The following is a 12730-nucleotide window of genomic DNA, read 5'->3' on the forward strand; positions in this document are numbered from 1 at the left end:
AATGTCAAATATCAAACAAAAAGCATATTGAAAAATGGTCTGCAATCAAATGAAACAGTCATAAAAATAATATTTAAGGTTTCTATCTTGTACGTCACTCTAGTGGACAATGCAAAGAAAAGAAACCCTCCATTTTAGTAGTTGTTTACAGTTTCTAATAATAACTTATCAATCAATATACAATTGTCCATGTAGTTCAATGGAATTAATTACATAATTTGTCAGTTTCTCACGGTATGGAGGCACCAGCAGAGCACATGGGAGTCAGATTTGACCTGCCTGCCCCATCTTACCTTCCTAGAGTCCCTCATGGTACCTCAGTGCTTTCTCCATGGAGAGTTTCTTCTTAGCCTGCATAGGAAGGAAGGCCTGGAAGCAGAGTTGTAAACAAGGTCTACAGGCATACAGACAGCATTATATCATCTCATGAACACACATTTATGCAACAAAGAATTCTGAGTTATTTAATACTTAGTAAGCCAAATGTTTCCATGTTCCATGTACTTGTTTTTAAAGACACAGTTGTATAACTACCACTTGTAGAAAATGCTTCTTAACTAATAATGAGTTATTTAGCAAATGTGGTATACTACCTATGGGATGTACACTCTCTTGTATGTACAGGCATCAACTTGTCTGTTTTCTACTGTTACTAAATGAAAAGAACCAAATTTCCAATAGTCGTCTTTGCCTTTTTCAGGATTTTAACTGTTTTTAAGTTCAAAGTGAAAGATGTCTGGTTGATAACTTGTCTATCAAAACATGAAGCATTGTTATAGATATGCAGATATCCCAACACATCAGTTCTTACTTTAGCTGGTCCTCTTTGACAGACAAACACAAACTTAGAAAACCTTAGAGAATTCCAAAGATCTCATTGAGTTTCATGATCACACATCAGCAAATGGTATTCTGTTATTTTTCTGAAATGAAGAAACATCAGGTAACAAAACTTTTAGTTTTCCTTATTTAATTCTTCAAAGATAACTAGCATCTATTACCTAATCACACAAGATTACTGCTCATATCTTAGATTCTTTATGGTTAAGAATGAATGAATCAGTACATTTTTACAGAAATATGAAATGTTGATGCTGAAAGGTGATAGCTGACCTGAGAAAGTGTCAGATCTAGCCAAGTTCACACTACCATATTCACTTGTTTATTTATGTTGCAAATTAAATCTAAGTTGATAAGTGAAGAGTGTTTTTTAAAAGTAAAATTAGATAAGAGATCCAATGTGTGAAGCAGGTTATAGGTCAAATAACTGGTAGGAGGAGACGTTTGCTAGACATCAACCATCTGCTTGCTTCCCACACAATCAGACCCCTGTCCTGGTCAAGAACCTCCACAGAACCCTAGAGCCCTGGGGTTTAATTTGAGTTCTGAGTGATATAACCAAACATCCTCACTCTACAAGTGAGACAGTTGACTCAAAATGGGTACCGATTAGATGTTTGTAAGTAGTCATGCAAAACCATTTGCTTGTCCCTAACCGTCAGGGCTTCCGGTGTCCACTGGCTTCACCCTGTCTAGCTCAAACTATTTATCATGTCCTTGGACCTTTCTTTATCCCTTTTTGTTACCCTTAAAATTTTGTTTCTTCGTACCCTTCACCTCAAAGAGTAAGAAAAAAACATCTATGAAGCTCAACTTTTTAGTTACCATCCTCAAAGTTCCAGCAATGAAGAGGGAACAAAGCTCCTAAGTGGCCTTTTAGACAACAGGGAAGTAGTGAAGGAGTCTTCTTGACAAATGGGACTTTCCTCCTACCTCCTTTATAATAATTCCAAAAGAAATCATCAATTCTGTTTCCACATAGCTTTCTGTCCAGACAATTAGTTAGATGAAGAAGGCACGTATCTTGGTACAGGCGGTACAGCTAAATGTAGCGCGTCACCTGTTCGCATAAACTATCTCACTCCTGATTTCTACCTCTCTGTTAATCAGTGTAAATGAGATGAACCTGCAGCTGTGCTGAAAACACACAAATGTACACACGAGCATACACACACAAACATGCACACACAGGTAAGTCTCAAAATAGGTTTCACGTTTGTACATCATTGTAACAGAAAGAAGAAAACAAACTGTACATTATGCAAATATTATCATAACTTGAAAAAACAAACGTTTCAAATGAACTAAAAAAATAAATCAAGAAAGACAGTTAGAAATGTTAAGAAATATCTAAATTGCCTCACGGCATGTGCCTCAGAAATAGCAGTGTATGATTGCTTCAATAGCTAAGAAAGGTTTCAAATTTGCAGGCCACTGTCTATCAGGAACTAATTAAATATGTCTCTTTATTAAGTGAGGAAATCCTTCATATCCTTCTTTGAATGTTGATACCACTTTTTTTTTTCTTGATTGGGTTTATTTTTTTCTTCTGCACACTGGAGCGGTCTCGTGGCCTTTGGCGAAGCTGGGAAAGTCAGCTTCAGGTCTCTGCAGGTTTGGGCCCCCTCTGGCACTTCTCTCTGATGCAGAGTCACTTCCCTTGGAGGCTGAGCTTCTGAAAAATACCTCACGCTGTGGAAGCCTTACCAAGAATAACCTGGAAAAGAACAATTAAAAAAGCAGAGAGTGTTCAGCAGACACTGTTCCCAAAGATCCAGCCCTACTACGATGGTAGGAAGAGGCCTTGAAGGAACCTATAGGCATAAGCCATTTGTTTTGAAACATTTTCAGACATCTACCTGGCGTCTCCTCATATGCAACTACCGTAATGCATCACTCAGTTTAAAGTTCTATAATACTCTGAAACACACTCTTTGTGTCCTCCAACGATCTTACTGTCAAACAACAAATGTGCTTTTATACTTTTGAATGATGATGTCTAATTTTACCAGCTATTATTGGTTTGGGAATGTTTGGGGTTTGTTTTTCAGTATTAAGAAAGGGGAATAGAAAGTAAAATGATAAAATAAAAAAGAAAGGGGCATAGGACCTTGAACATGCTCTCCTTCCATCACACTACCTTTTCTTCTGACTGCTTTTCTCTTTCAAACACTTAGGCAATGTCCGTTCTGTGACAGGACAACCACGCAAATTAATAAGAGTTGGTTGAAAGCTCAGAATAGCAAATCTCAAGAGTAGCAGAAAATGTGATAATTACATTTTTATAGAAGCGTGCTTCTGAATTTTTTTTTTGTTTGGCAGTCTGAAGCAGGAGTAGAGACTAATAGGAAAGATTGCAGAGAGAGAACCTCTGGCTACAAGCCTCAGTTGCCCACAGCAGGAGGACTGCGCATCCAACACCTGGCCATGCAGAGGTCAAGGGAAGCACAAAAACATGTACATAAAATCCCATTGAATAGAAAGACATGTGACGAATTACAACTTCTACAGCCCTTCTGGACTCCCAACTTATTAGGATTTTCAGGCAATATGGACAGAGATGACCAACCTAAGTTGATGACGCTTTTGCTGTATCTTTCATTGGTTTTACTTTCATGCTGTTTTCCCCCTTAAAACCTGGAGTTTTATTTGAATTCATAATATTTATTTATATTGGTCCCAAAGAGTCTTGCAATAGCATGAAAGCTGCTGCAGAGTGACGACACGTTTATTAACACATCCACCAAACACAGCTTCTTCTGGCATGATCTCTCAACCTCTCTCTAATTTCTGTCCTCACATTTTCCCTTTCTCTGCAACCAAAGCCATTAATATGTTCCACCCCACTTCACTCTCTGGACCCAGATACCTGCTTAGGTAGGAATTTTATAGGATTTTCCTTTTTCACCGAGATAAATGACACTCTGAGTCTAGGTTTTAATAAAAGTATGCTTTTCTTCTACTTTATACCTCCTGTGTTGGACCACCGTTTTAGGAGTTCAACCCCTCATTTCTTTCCACTTTGATTTTTATTTTTTTTATTTTTTGAAAAACCTTCAAGTTTAATGTGAAAAGTAAAAGCTAGTACTGTTCATTCAACCACCATCTTGCTTCTATTTAAATACCTGGGATTCTCTCCCCTGTCTTCTATGCTGCCTGGGCTCTGGGAAACGACTGCAGTTCTTTTTTACAGGAAAACTGCATTTGCCTGACCCTTACCTCGCTGCTTTTCTGGGGTCACAGTGGCCAAGTGTTTCCAACAAGGGAATGCCCCTGCCTGCTGAGAATCAGCTGCTGAGTGGTCTGTTTTCTCTACAGTCCTGCTTAAGTCTGTCAGTGAATGGACAGAGATGATCTGTCTGCAGAGGATGAGCATGAAGAACTCTGGGTTGAAAACTGTAGAAAACAGGAGGGAGTTTATACTAAATGCTAGCTTGGAAAAATTGCTTTAAATTCTTTACGTTGTGGGTTCCTTGTAAGGAACATAAAACATTATCTGTTTCTAAAGGCAACTGGTTCCAAAGAAATGATTCCAATTATAAGAGAAGGGATGTTATAAGGAAATGTTACTGAAATGCAATGTATTTTATTTTATTTTTTTCTGCATCTCAAGTTACATCTTTCTTGACACAAAATCCCAGTGGTTCAAGAGAATTCTCGGGTGGTAGCTTTATGTTTACAAAGCATGGATCTGCAATTAAATTATAATCAAAGGACTCAGACCAATTGTTAAAAATGATTGTTTTAATTATCTTATTTAGACCGCTCTTAAATATTTCATGAGTGTTGTAATATTAAAAATTGCTAAATAGTTCGTTTAGTTCTTCTAATTAACACAAAGGGTTCAAAGAGATCTGCATTAGTAATGGCTGTTCTGTGTGGAAGCTTTGGGCCATTTATAGTCAACTGTATTCAACTTTTCAGACCCAAGCACTGTGCTTCACCAGAATGCAAATAAATGCTGTATTAGCCTTAGAGCATCATATAATAAGGAAGACAGAAATAATTAATAATTCAATATAGTATTTAAGCTTCATGGTCTGTGATGAGACTTTACAAGTTCAGAGCCACATTCTAGTGATTATTCGTTATGACTGTGGGAAAGTTACTTCTTGTTGCAAGGCTGGTCAGAACAGTGTCACTGAGACCTCAAAAATAGCAAGATATTCAGTGACAATAAGTCACACAATCCTCCCAACAGCATCTAGAAATTCACAGATGCTTGATCTTCCCGGTACATGAGTTTTTATTGACATTTGAATAATTGTTGCAGGTCAGAATTGGAGCAGGTCTTTTCTTTTGTGCTGGGTATCCAAAAATATATAACTATATCCTTCCACCTAAGATCACAGTTGGTCTTATTTTGGTTGTCTTTTCAGTGTTGGGAACCCTAAAAGAGAGTGCTAGAAATACAGACTTCTCTATTTGTCATCGTCCCAAATACAGGATTTTGTATTAAAAGGCCCCTTTGGTTTTCTTGACAAAAAGGTGAGGGTTTGTACTTTAGATCATTCAAAGTAACTGCATTCCTGAAGGGTATAACTCCTCAATAATTCTTAGAAAAAGGCCATTCAAAGTATTTAATTATAACTTGAGTCTTTATTGTTATTAAACAGGATGTTCCAAGGAATGCTAAATGAATATCAAATGCAGCTCACCTTTCCCATTTGTGTCAACAACAGAAAGTGGCTGGCAACTAGCCTTGTGTGACAAGCTGAACAGTAGCCATGAAACACTCAGCACATACACACCCACACAAATGCTTGCAGCCTTAATAATCAGCGTTTGCACTGTTGTTAAAATATTTTAATATGATAAATGGGTGACCCTACTCCTTTGTCCAAAAGTTAATTTTATTCTAGTGCCAAGCCTTAGTTTTCTGGCATATTTGAGATTTGTGTGCAATGTTGTAAGAAGCTAAAAGGGCTGAGGACTAAAGAAATTAACCCCAAACTGAAGCTCAGCTTAAGCTTTCTACTAAATCATAAAAGCTGCTCTGCTAAGTCATTTCTATGTTCATCTTGTAGATAATCTCTGAATCTCCCCCTATATATAAAATGGATAATCTAATTCTACTTTATATCTTACCTAATTTTAATAGTATATAATTCTAATAACATCTTTTTTCTTTAACTGGATATGTAGTAATAAGAGCTAGATAGAAAGAGAGGTTATGTTAAGAAGTCTATCCCCTTAGGATAAAAAAATAGCATAGGAAATATATTTTTTAATTCGGCTAGCTATGAAGAGACTTAAAGATAGATCTGGTGCCATAATCTTTCAATTAAAAATCAAAGGCAAAACTTGTGATATTTGTATGCACTTCTTGAGTTTAAACTTTATGACTCTCCCAGCATATGCTCAGAACATAACCTGTGTGTTGGTTTTTGTATGAAATGATTGGGGCCTATGGCAAAAAAAAAAAAAAAAAAAAAAAAGTGTAGGAAATTAGAACTGGAATCTACGTGCCATTTCTGTGAGAAGACTAACAATAGTAGTAAGTCCTGCTCTTTTGTCAAATCATTTTATGGTGTGTCATTTAGTCAGTGGATGTGAGCTGCCCAGTAGAATTGATCAACACATCATCCTGCAGTTAAGGAAATCCTCAAAGAAAAGCTCAATTAGAGAAGAAATGTTAGCACTCTGAGCAAGTGGGGCAATGTGTGCCACTCTCAAAACTTATCTTGTACAATGGAAAGAAGTTAATGTCAGAAAAAAAAACATTCAAGTTTATAAACAGTGAACTTTCAGTTTATACAGCTTCAAGTCTAGTCATGGAATGACTCTTCCACTACCATAGAGTGAAGACCTATCTTCTGAGTATATCTTTTGAAAATCTGCTGAGGTTTGTATTGAAAAAGAATACAATAGTGAGACAAAACTAAAGATGATTTCCTTTGCACTTGATAGAATATACATAAAAAGAAAGGTAGGAGATTTTCACAATTCTACCCAAAACAAGATAATTGCGGAATGAATAGCAATGCTATATGATGCAACTCAATGTGTGGATGAAGAGATCAGACCCACAGAAGCCAACTTAGCTGGAGTGGAGGCCCCTCGTGGAAAGTTCAAGAAACAAAGCTAGAAGCATAAATAGGAGGCAGGCTGCCTACGAACTGCAATCTGAACAGAGATGCTGCTTTTTAAGATAGGGGCCCAGTGAGTAAGAACATAAGAAGCAGAAGTTATTGAGAGATCTTTTAGGGCCTTATTTATTTTATAATATCAGATATGAATAGTGATCAGGGAAGTTTATACTATTAATTACCTTCCTCTTGTGAAGTAAAAACTAGAAGGTCTACTAATGTAGAAAAACAAATATGATGTGAGGAAGTGGTTAGTAAAAGTATCTAAACATGAAGTTCAAATGTTAAGTTACACAAAGCATGAGAAGTGATATGAGATCAACAGACAGCAAAACATGTAGAATCTGGAAACCATGAAACTTCCTCTATGACATTTTTATAGAAGGTGAAACAGAATAATGCTGCTCCCAGTATAAATTGCTTAATTTTTGTCATCCAACTTTGGAGGATCAAAGGCTAAGGAGGTGAGTGAGTATCTAAAATTATTTCTATACAGTCATGATGACACGAATTTGATCTTCAATACTTACAGAAAGACAGATGTGGTGGCATGCATTTATAACCCCACTGTTGGGGAGGCTAAAACTAATAGACCGCTGTAGAATGCTGTCCAGCCAGCTTTGGGGCTTTCTTGGACAATAAGAAACCCTATCTCAAACACAAGGTGGAAATATCCTGAGGACACAGCACACACACATATATACATAGACTCACAAAACTAAAAGCCACAAAGACTTAAAACTTAAAAAAAAATCTCTCCTTCTGAAACTACAAATCTGTCTTCTCCTTACCCTATAGTAAATGTCTGTTTGTATTTGCTGTTGGTCTTCCCCAGACTCAGATTAGCCCCAAAGAAGGGTGGCAAGTGTACAGCTCAGCACAGGACCCCGACGGGAGATGCATCTGTACTGTGGTGGCTCCAGAACAAAACCTGTGTTCCAGAGATGCCAAAAGCAGGCAGCTCCGCCAGCTGCTGGAAAAGGTACGTGGCTTATCCTCTATGTGCATATTTTTGTTGGAATCTATCACTCTTTAGAAAGGAAATACAATTGATTGATTAATAGCATTGAGTTTTCCTGGGTTTTGTTCTCTTTTAACAGGAGACTCTGCAGTTAGAAATGGGATTCTCAAGCTTCTGGGTATATTTTTCCATTTCTGTGACTTTTTTTTTAACCTTTCACAAGGTGGTGGTGGTGCACACTTTTAATCCCAGCTCTTGAGAGACAAAAGCAGGTGGATCTCCGTGAGTTTGAGGCCAGCCTGGATTATAGAGGGAGTTCCAGGATAGCCAGAGCTTTTACACAGATAAACCCTGAGTGAAAACCAAAAACAAACAAACAAAAAACAACACACACACACACACACACACACACACAAAACAAACAAAACCTGATCCTCTACCATATATCTTAATATACAGCCAGCTTCTCTCTTCCAGGAAGCAAGAAGTGTCCTTCTGACGCTGCCAATTCAGTCTGAACTCCCGGGATCATACAGAGCTCTTTGAGCTACTCCATTAGGCATTTATTAACCATCTTGCTAGGAAGTCAAAATAATGACATAAAATATGCAAGCTATCTGGACAGATAATGAATAATTCCAAGTGTTTATCATCATTTTCTAAATCATTCCTTTGAACATTAAGCTCTTCAGTTTCACTCAGTGGCATTCTCACCGTGATTTACTTGAGCCTCATCCACAACAATCAGATGCAGAATGCCCTTGATTTGTTCCCTTTTACAGATGAAAGTCAGCTCATGAAAGGTTGTTTATGTGTAGTTAAGAAGGGGAAGGGCAATGAATGGCTCTTTCAAGGATCCCCATTCAGACTTGCACTGTGCAGGGTTCTGAATACAGTAGGACAGCTGAGGTGGTCAGAGTGATGTAGGGATGACAGCATGTTTGAATTTTAAGTATCATGGAAAGAAAGAGATGAATTAGGCAGTATGTGTTCTAGAGGTCACCATGCTCTCCACTTCCCTCTGTGTTGTATAATTTTTTGATTACACGCGACAAACAATAAATACTAAGCTTTTCACATAAAATTATGGTAGTCAGGGGAATGAAAGCACCTAGCTTGCTAATGTAAACAAATATTTACTGTCTTAAGCCAGGCTACCACAACTTTCTTCCACCTGTCATAAGGCTTCCTCGTGAGCATCCTTTGGGAATCCTTTGATAAACAAGATTTTTAAAAAGCTGGCTCTCTTGCTTTTGAACAAAGTTTACTTAGTTTCCATCCCTCTTCTTGGAGCTATCATCATCATTCATTGGTTCTCTTTTGTCAATCCTACTGTAATGGTGACATTCCATTCTTCTTGCCCCCAACTAGACCAGGTTTCAATTTTATTAAATCAATACCTGTTAGAAATCATTACAGGCATATTATGATTACTTTGTGGTTATTTATTTTTAATCTTGTTTTTTTTTATAAAAACTTCAAATGTAACATTTACTTTGGTTATCAGGGAAATTAACTTAGGTAGAAATTTGTTTAACTCTTTAAAGGCAGTTTTTGATTTTATAAAATTGTATCTATACTCAGATTACTGACATGCTGCCCCAGTCTTTTTACTTCTATATAAAATACACCAAGAAAGATTTTCTTAGATGGCAGAACTTCATACTATATTTTAGTATCTTTCAGGACAGGATTATATAAACAAACCAACATTATCTCTTCAAGAACCACTTAAAGTAATTCAGAGAAATACAAATTCTATGGGTCAAACATAATTATCTATCAGAGTTAGAATGGGATCATTGTTGTTGTTATTATTATTATTACTGTTTTTGTTTTATCTTTCTAATCTACTCCATTCAATACCTACAGAAGACATGGCTCATTTTCTAAGTTTACATAAAAAAATCTGGTTTTTCATGAGTCTACATCTGTAAAGTTTCAAAAACTCCCTTAGCCAATAAACTGGGGAGTTATATTATTTTTGTGTTATTCTCAATGCCACTAGTGGTCTCTACACTTAATTAAAAGATGAGATCTCTTTTCAATATTTTAGCAAATATGTATGCTACTGCATACTAGAAAAATGCAACTAATTCAATAACCTAGATCTTAGTGTTCCAGAATTAAAATTGTAGCCTAAAAAACTACTTGTTGGCTATATAGCTTTTGTGTATTGCTACAGCTATCCTTCACTTACTAGATCAATATTTTTTAAAACATGATTTTGGAGTAGGAGGTGGGTGACATTTTCACCAATAAAATAAATTTGAGGACATCATAAATAGTACCTTATCTTGAAGATTTCAAAACACTTTATAGCAAACTTCCTGTAAATATCCACAGTCAAGAAACTGCTGTTCTTTTTGTTAAAGCAAAGCTAGCCAAACAGATTGACCCACAGGCTTTTTAAATTAAAATGGTCTGAGTAGCAGTTATAAGAGAGAATAAAAATACTCTCATTTGTGTTCATTCAGAAAGACCTCATGCATTTTATTCATCAAAAAAAAAAAAAAAAAAAAAAAAAAGCAGGACAAATGGTTCAAAATGATTAACAGAGATGGGATATAATGACTTTGCCAAACATTGTAGACGTCTGTTAAGTAGATCTTCATAGTTGTGAAAAACATTGAAAAAAAAAAAAAACAGTTTACAAGAGTAAAGTGTATGTTGGCTTATGGATTTAGAGGTTTGGATTCATGGTCACGTGGGCCTGGTGTTTCTTGACTATGATAAGGTAAAAGGTCATTAAAAGGACTATCTGGTTGAGCAAATCAGCAGAAAGGAAGCAAGGAGAGAGAGGACATTGAAATCAGATAGGCACAAAGCACCCTTGATGACATACACCTAGAAAGTTAATTACAGCTGGTCTTGGTGGTGCGCATCTTTAATCCCAGCACTTGGGAAGCAGAGGCAGGCAGATCACTGTGATTTCGAGGCCAGCTGGTTTACAAAGGGACACCAGGACAGCCAAGACTATGTAGAGAAACCCTGTCTCCAACCCTCCCCCCAAAAGAAATTTAACTTGCTCCATCTAGCCCCCACCTTTTAGGATTCCAGATTCTCTCAAAAATAATGCTATCATCTGAGAATCAACCCTTCAGTGCATGAGCTTGTGAGTGACATCTAATATTCAAAACATAGCAGAATTGCAAACAAATACAAAAAGCTGATCTTCAGAATGACTTCAACGAGAAGTAGAGCATGAGAAGAAACATGGGTTTCCTTCCTATGAATCACACAATAGGGAGTTAGTGTCTTGAATCATCAGGAAACTTTTGCTCAAGTGACTCTCCATCAACAGGAGGAACATCTTCCTCAGAAGAGCTAAAGGCAACTCAGACAAATTCTGTCCATTTAAATACCTCTAATGTTACCCTAAACCCCAGATACAGTTCTTGCAGTTATTAAAGGTTGCATAATATAGAAGGTCACAAGTAAGTCTCATGAAAAATTCTCTCAATGCATTTTCCCATTAACACAAATTAAGTTGAAAAATCAATTGGGAATTCCAAGTAAAACATAAAGGACACTCTTAACTCAGGATATTTCCTCTTGTCCATCATCTTCAAGTCATGTGGAATAGAAAAATTATTAAAGCCAGGTGTTGTGGCACATGCATTTAGTCCCAGCACTCAGGAGGAAGAGGCAGGTAGATCGTTGTGAGTTTGAGGCCAGTCTGATCTACAAAGTGAGTCCAGGACAGCCAAGGCTAACATAAAGAAACCCTGTCTTGGAAAACAAGAAAAAAATTTAAGTGGATATCAACCATGCTACTGATTGGTTGGATATATTCAAAGATTGTTACATATTAAAATAGGTAGTCAGTTTCTTTAATGCAAACTTTTCTTAATCCATGCTTAACTATAAATAAGGTTAGAAATTTATTTTGAAAGCTACGATTTTATTCACGATGAAGTTTCTATGACTTCATTGTTGTCTCTAATTTTGTACTGCGCTAAAAATTTACATGAAGCTCTCTGAATATAATGGTATTTTCAAATTGAGAAATATTTGTATTCGTATAGTTCTTTCTGTATATAACAGTTATAGGGAGAGAAAAACTCTCCCTAAAGTATTAAGATCCTAATCACCCACTATACTTTTTGAAAGCCAAGATGATTTTACTCAGGAAATATTTATTGAGCACTTATTCTGTGTCTGGTTCTGTGTAATATCTGGTAAGTAAAATATGTAAAAAACAGCCTGTGAATATCTTTTCCCAGTCTGTAGGCTGTCATTTTGTACTATTGACAGTGTCCATCACCTTACATAAGCTTTTCAGTTTCATAAGGTACCATTTATTAATGGTTGATCTTAGGGCCTGAGATGTTGGTGTTGTATTCAGGAAATTATCTCCTGGCTCAAGGCTCAAGGTTCTTTCCCACTTTTTCTTCTAACAGAGTTAGTGTGTCTAGTTTTATGTTGAGGTCTTTAATCCATTTGGATTTCAGTTTTGTGCAGGGTGATATAGATCTATTTTCATTTTTCTACGTGTAGCCATCCAGTTAGACCAGCACCATTTGTTGAAGATGCTATCTTTTTTCCATTGTGTGGATTTGGCTTCTTTGTCAAAAATCAAGTGTCCATAGGTATGTGGGTTTATTTCTCGGTTTTCAATTAAATTCCGTTGATCAACCAGCCTATTTCTATGTCAGTAACATGCTGTTTTTATTACTGTTGCTCTATAGTACAGCTTGAGATCTAGGATGGAGATTCCTTCAGAAAATCTTTTATTGTACAGAATCATTTTAGCTGCTCTGTTTTTGTTCGTTTGTTTGTTTGTATGTGAAATTGAGAATTGATCTTTCAAGGTTGGCAAAGAATTTTGTGGGTATTT

General features: G+C 36.5%; 1 protein-coding gene across 2 annotated transcripts in view; it reads left to right on the forward strand.

Moving 5' to 3' along the window:
* The window catches only part of Olfm3 (olfactomedin 3), a 215308-nt gene that overhangs the window by 171051 nt on the left and 31527 nt on the right, over positions 1-12730 (forward strand). For both annotated transcript variants that reach the window (XM_051165541.1, XM_051165540.1), the window contains exon 2: positions 7765-7911. In XM_051165541.1, coding sequence (XP_051021498.1) covers positions 7765-7911 — 147 coding nt within the window. The remainder of the gene's footprint in view (positions 1-7764; positions 7912-12730) is intronic.

Source organism: Acomys russatus, chromosome 23 (genome assembly GCF_903995435.1).
Source record: "Acomys russatus chromosome 23, mAcoRus1.1, whole genome shotgun sequence".
Lineage (NCBI taxonomy): Eukaryota > Metazoa > Chordata > Mammalia > Rodentia > Muridae > Acomys > Acomys russatus.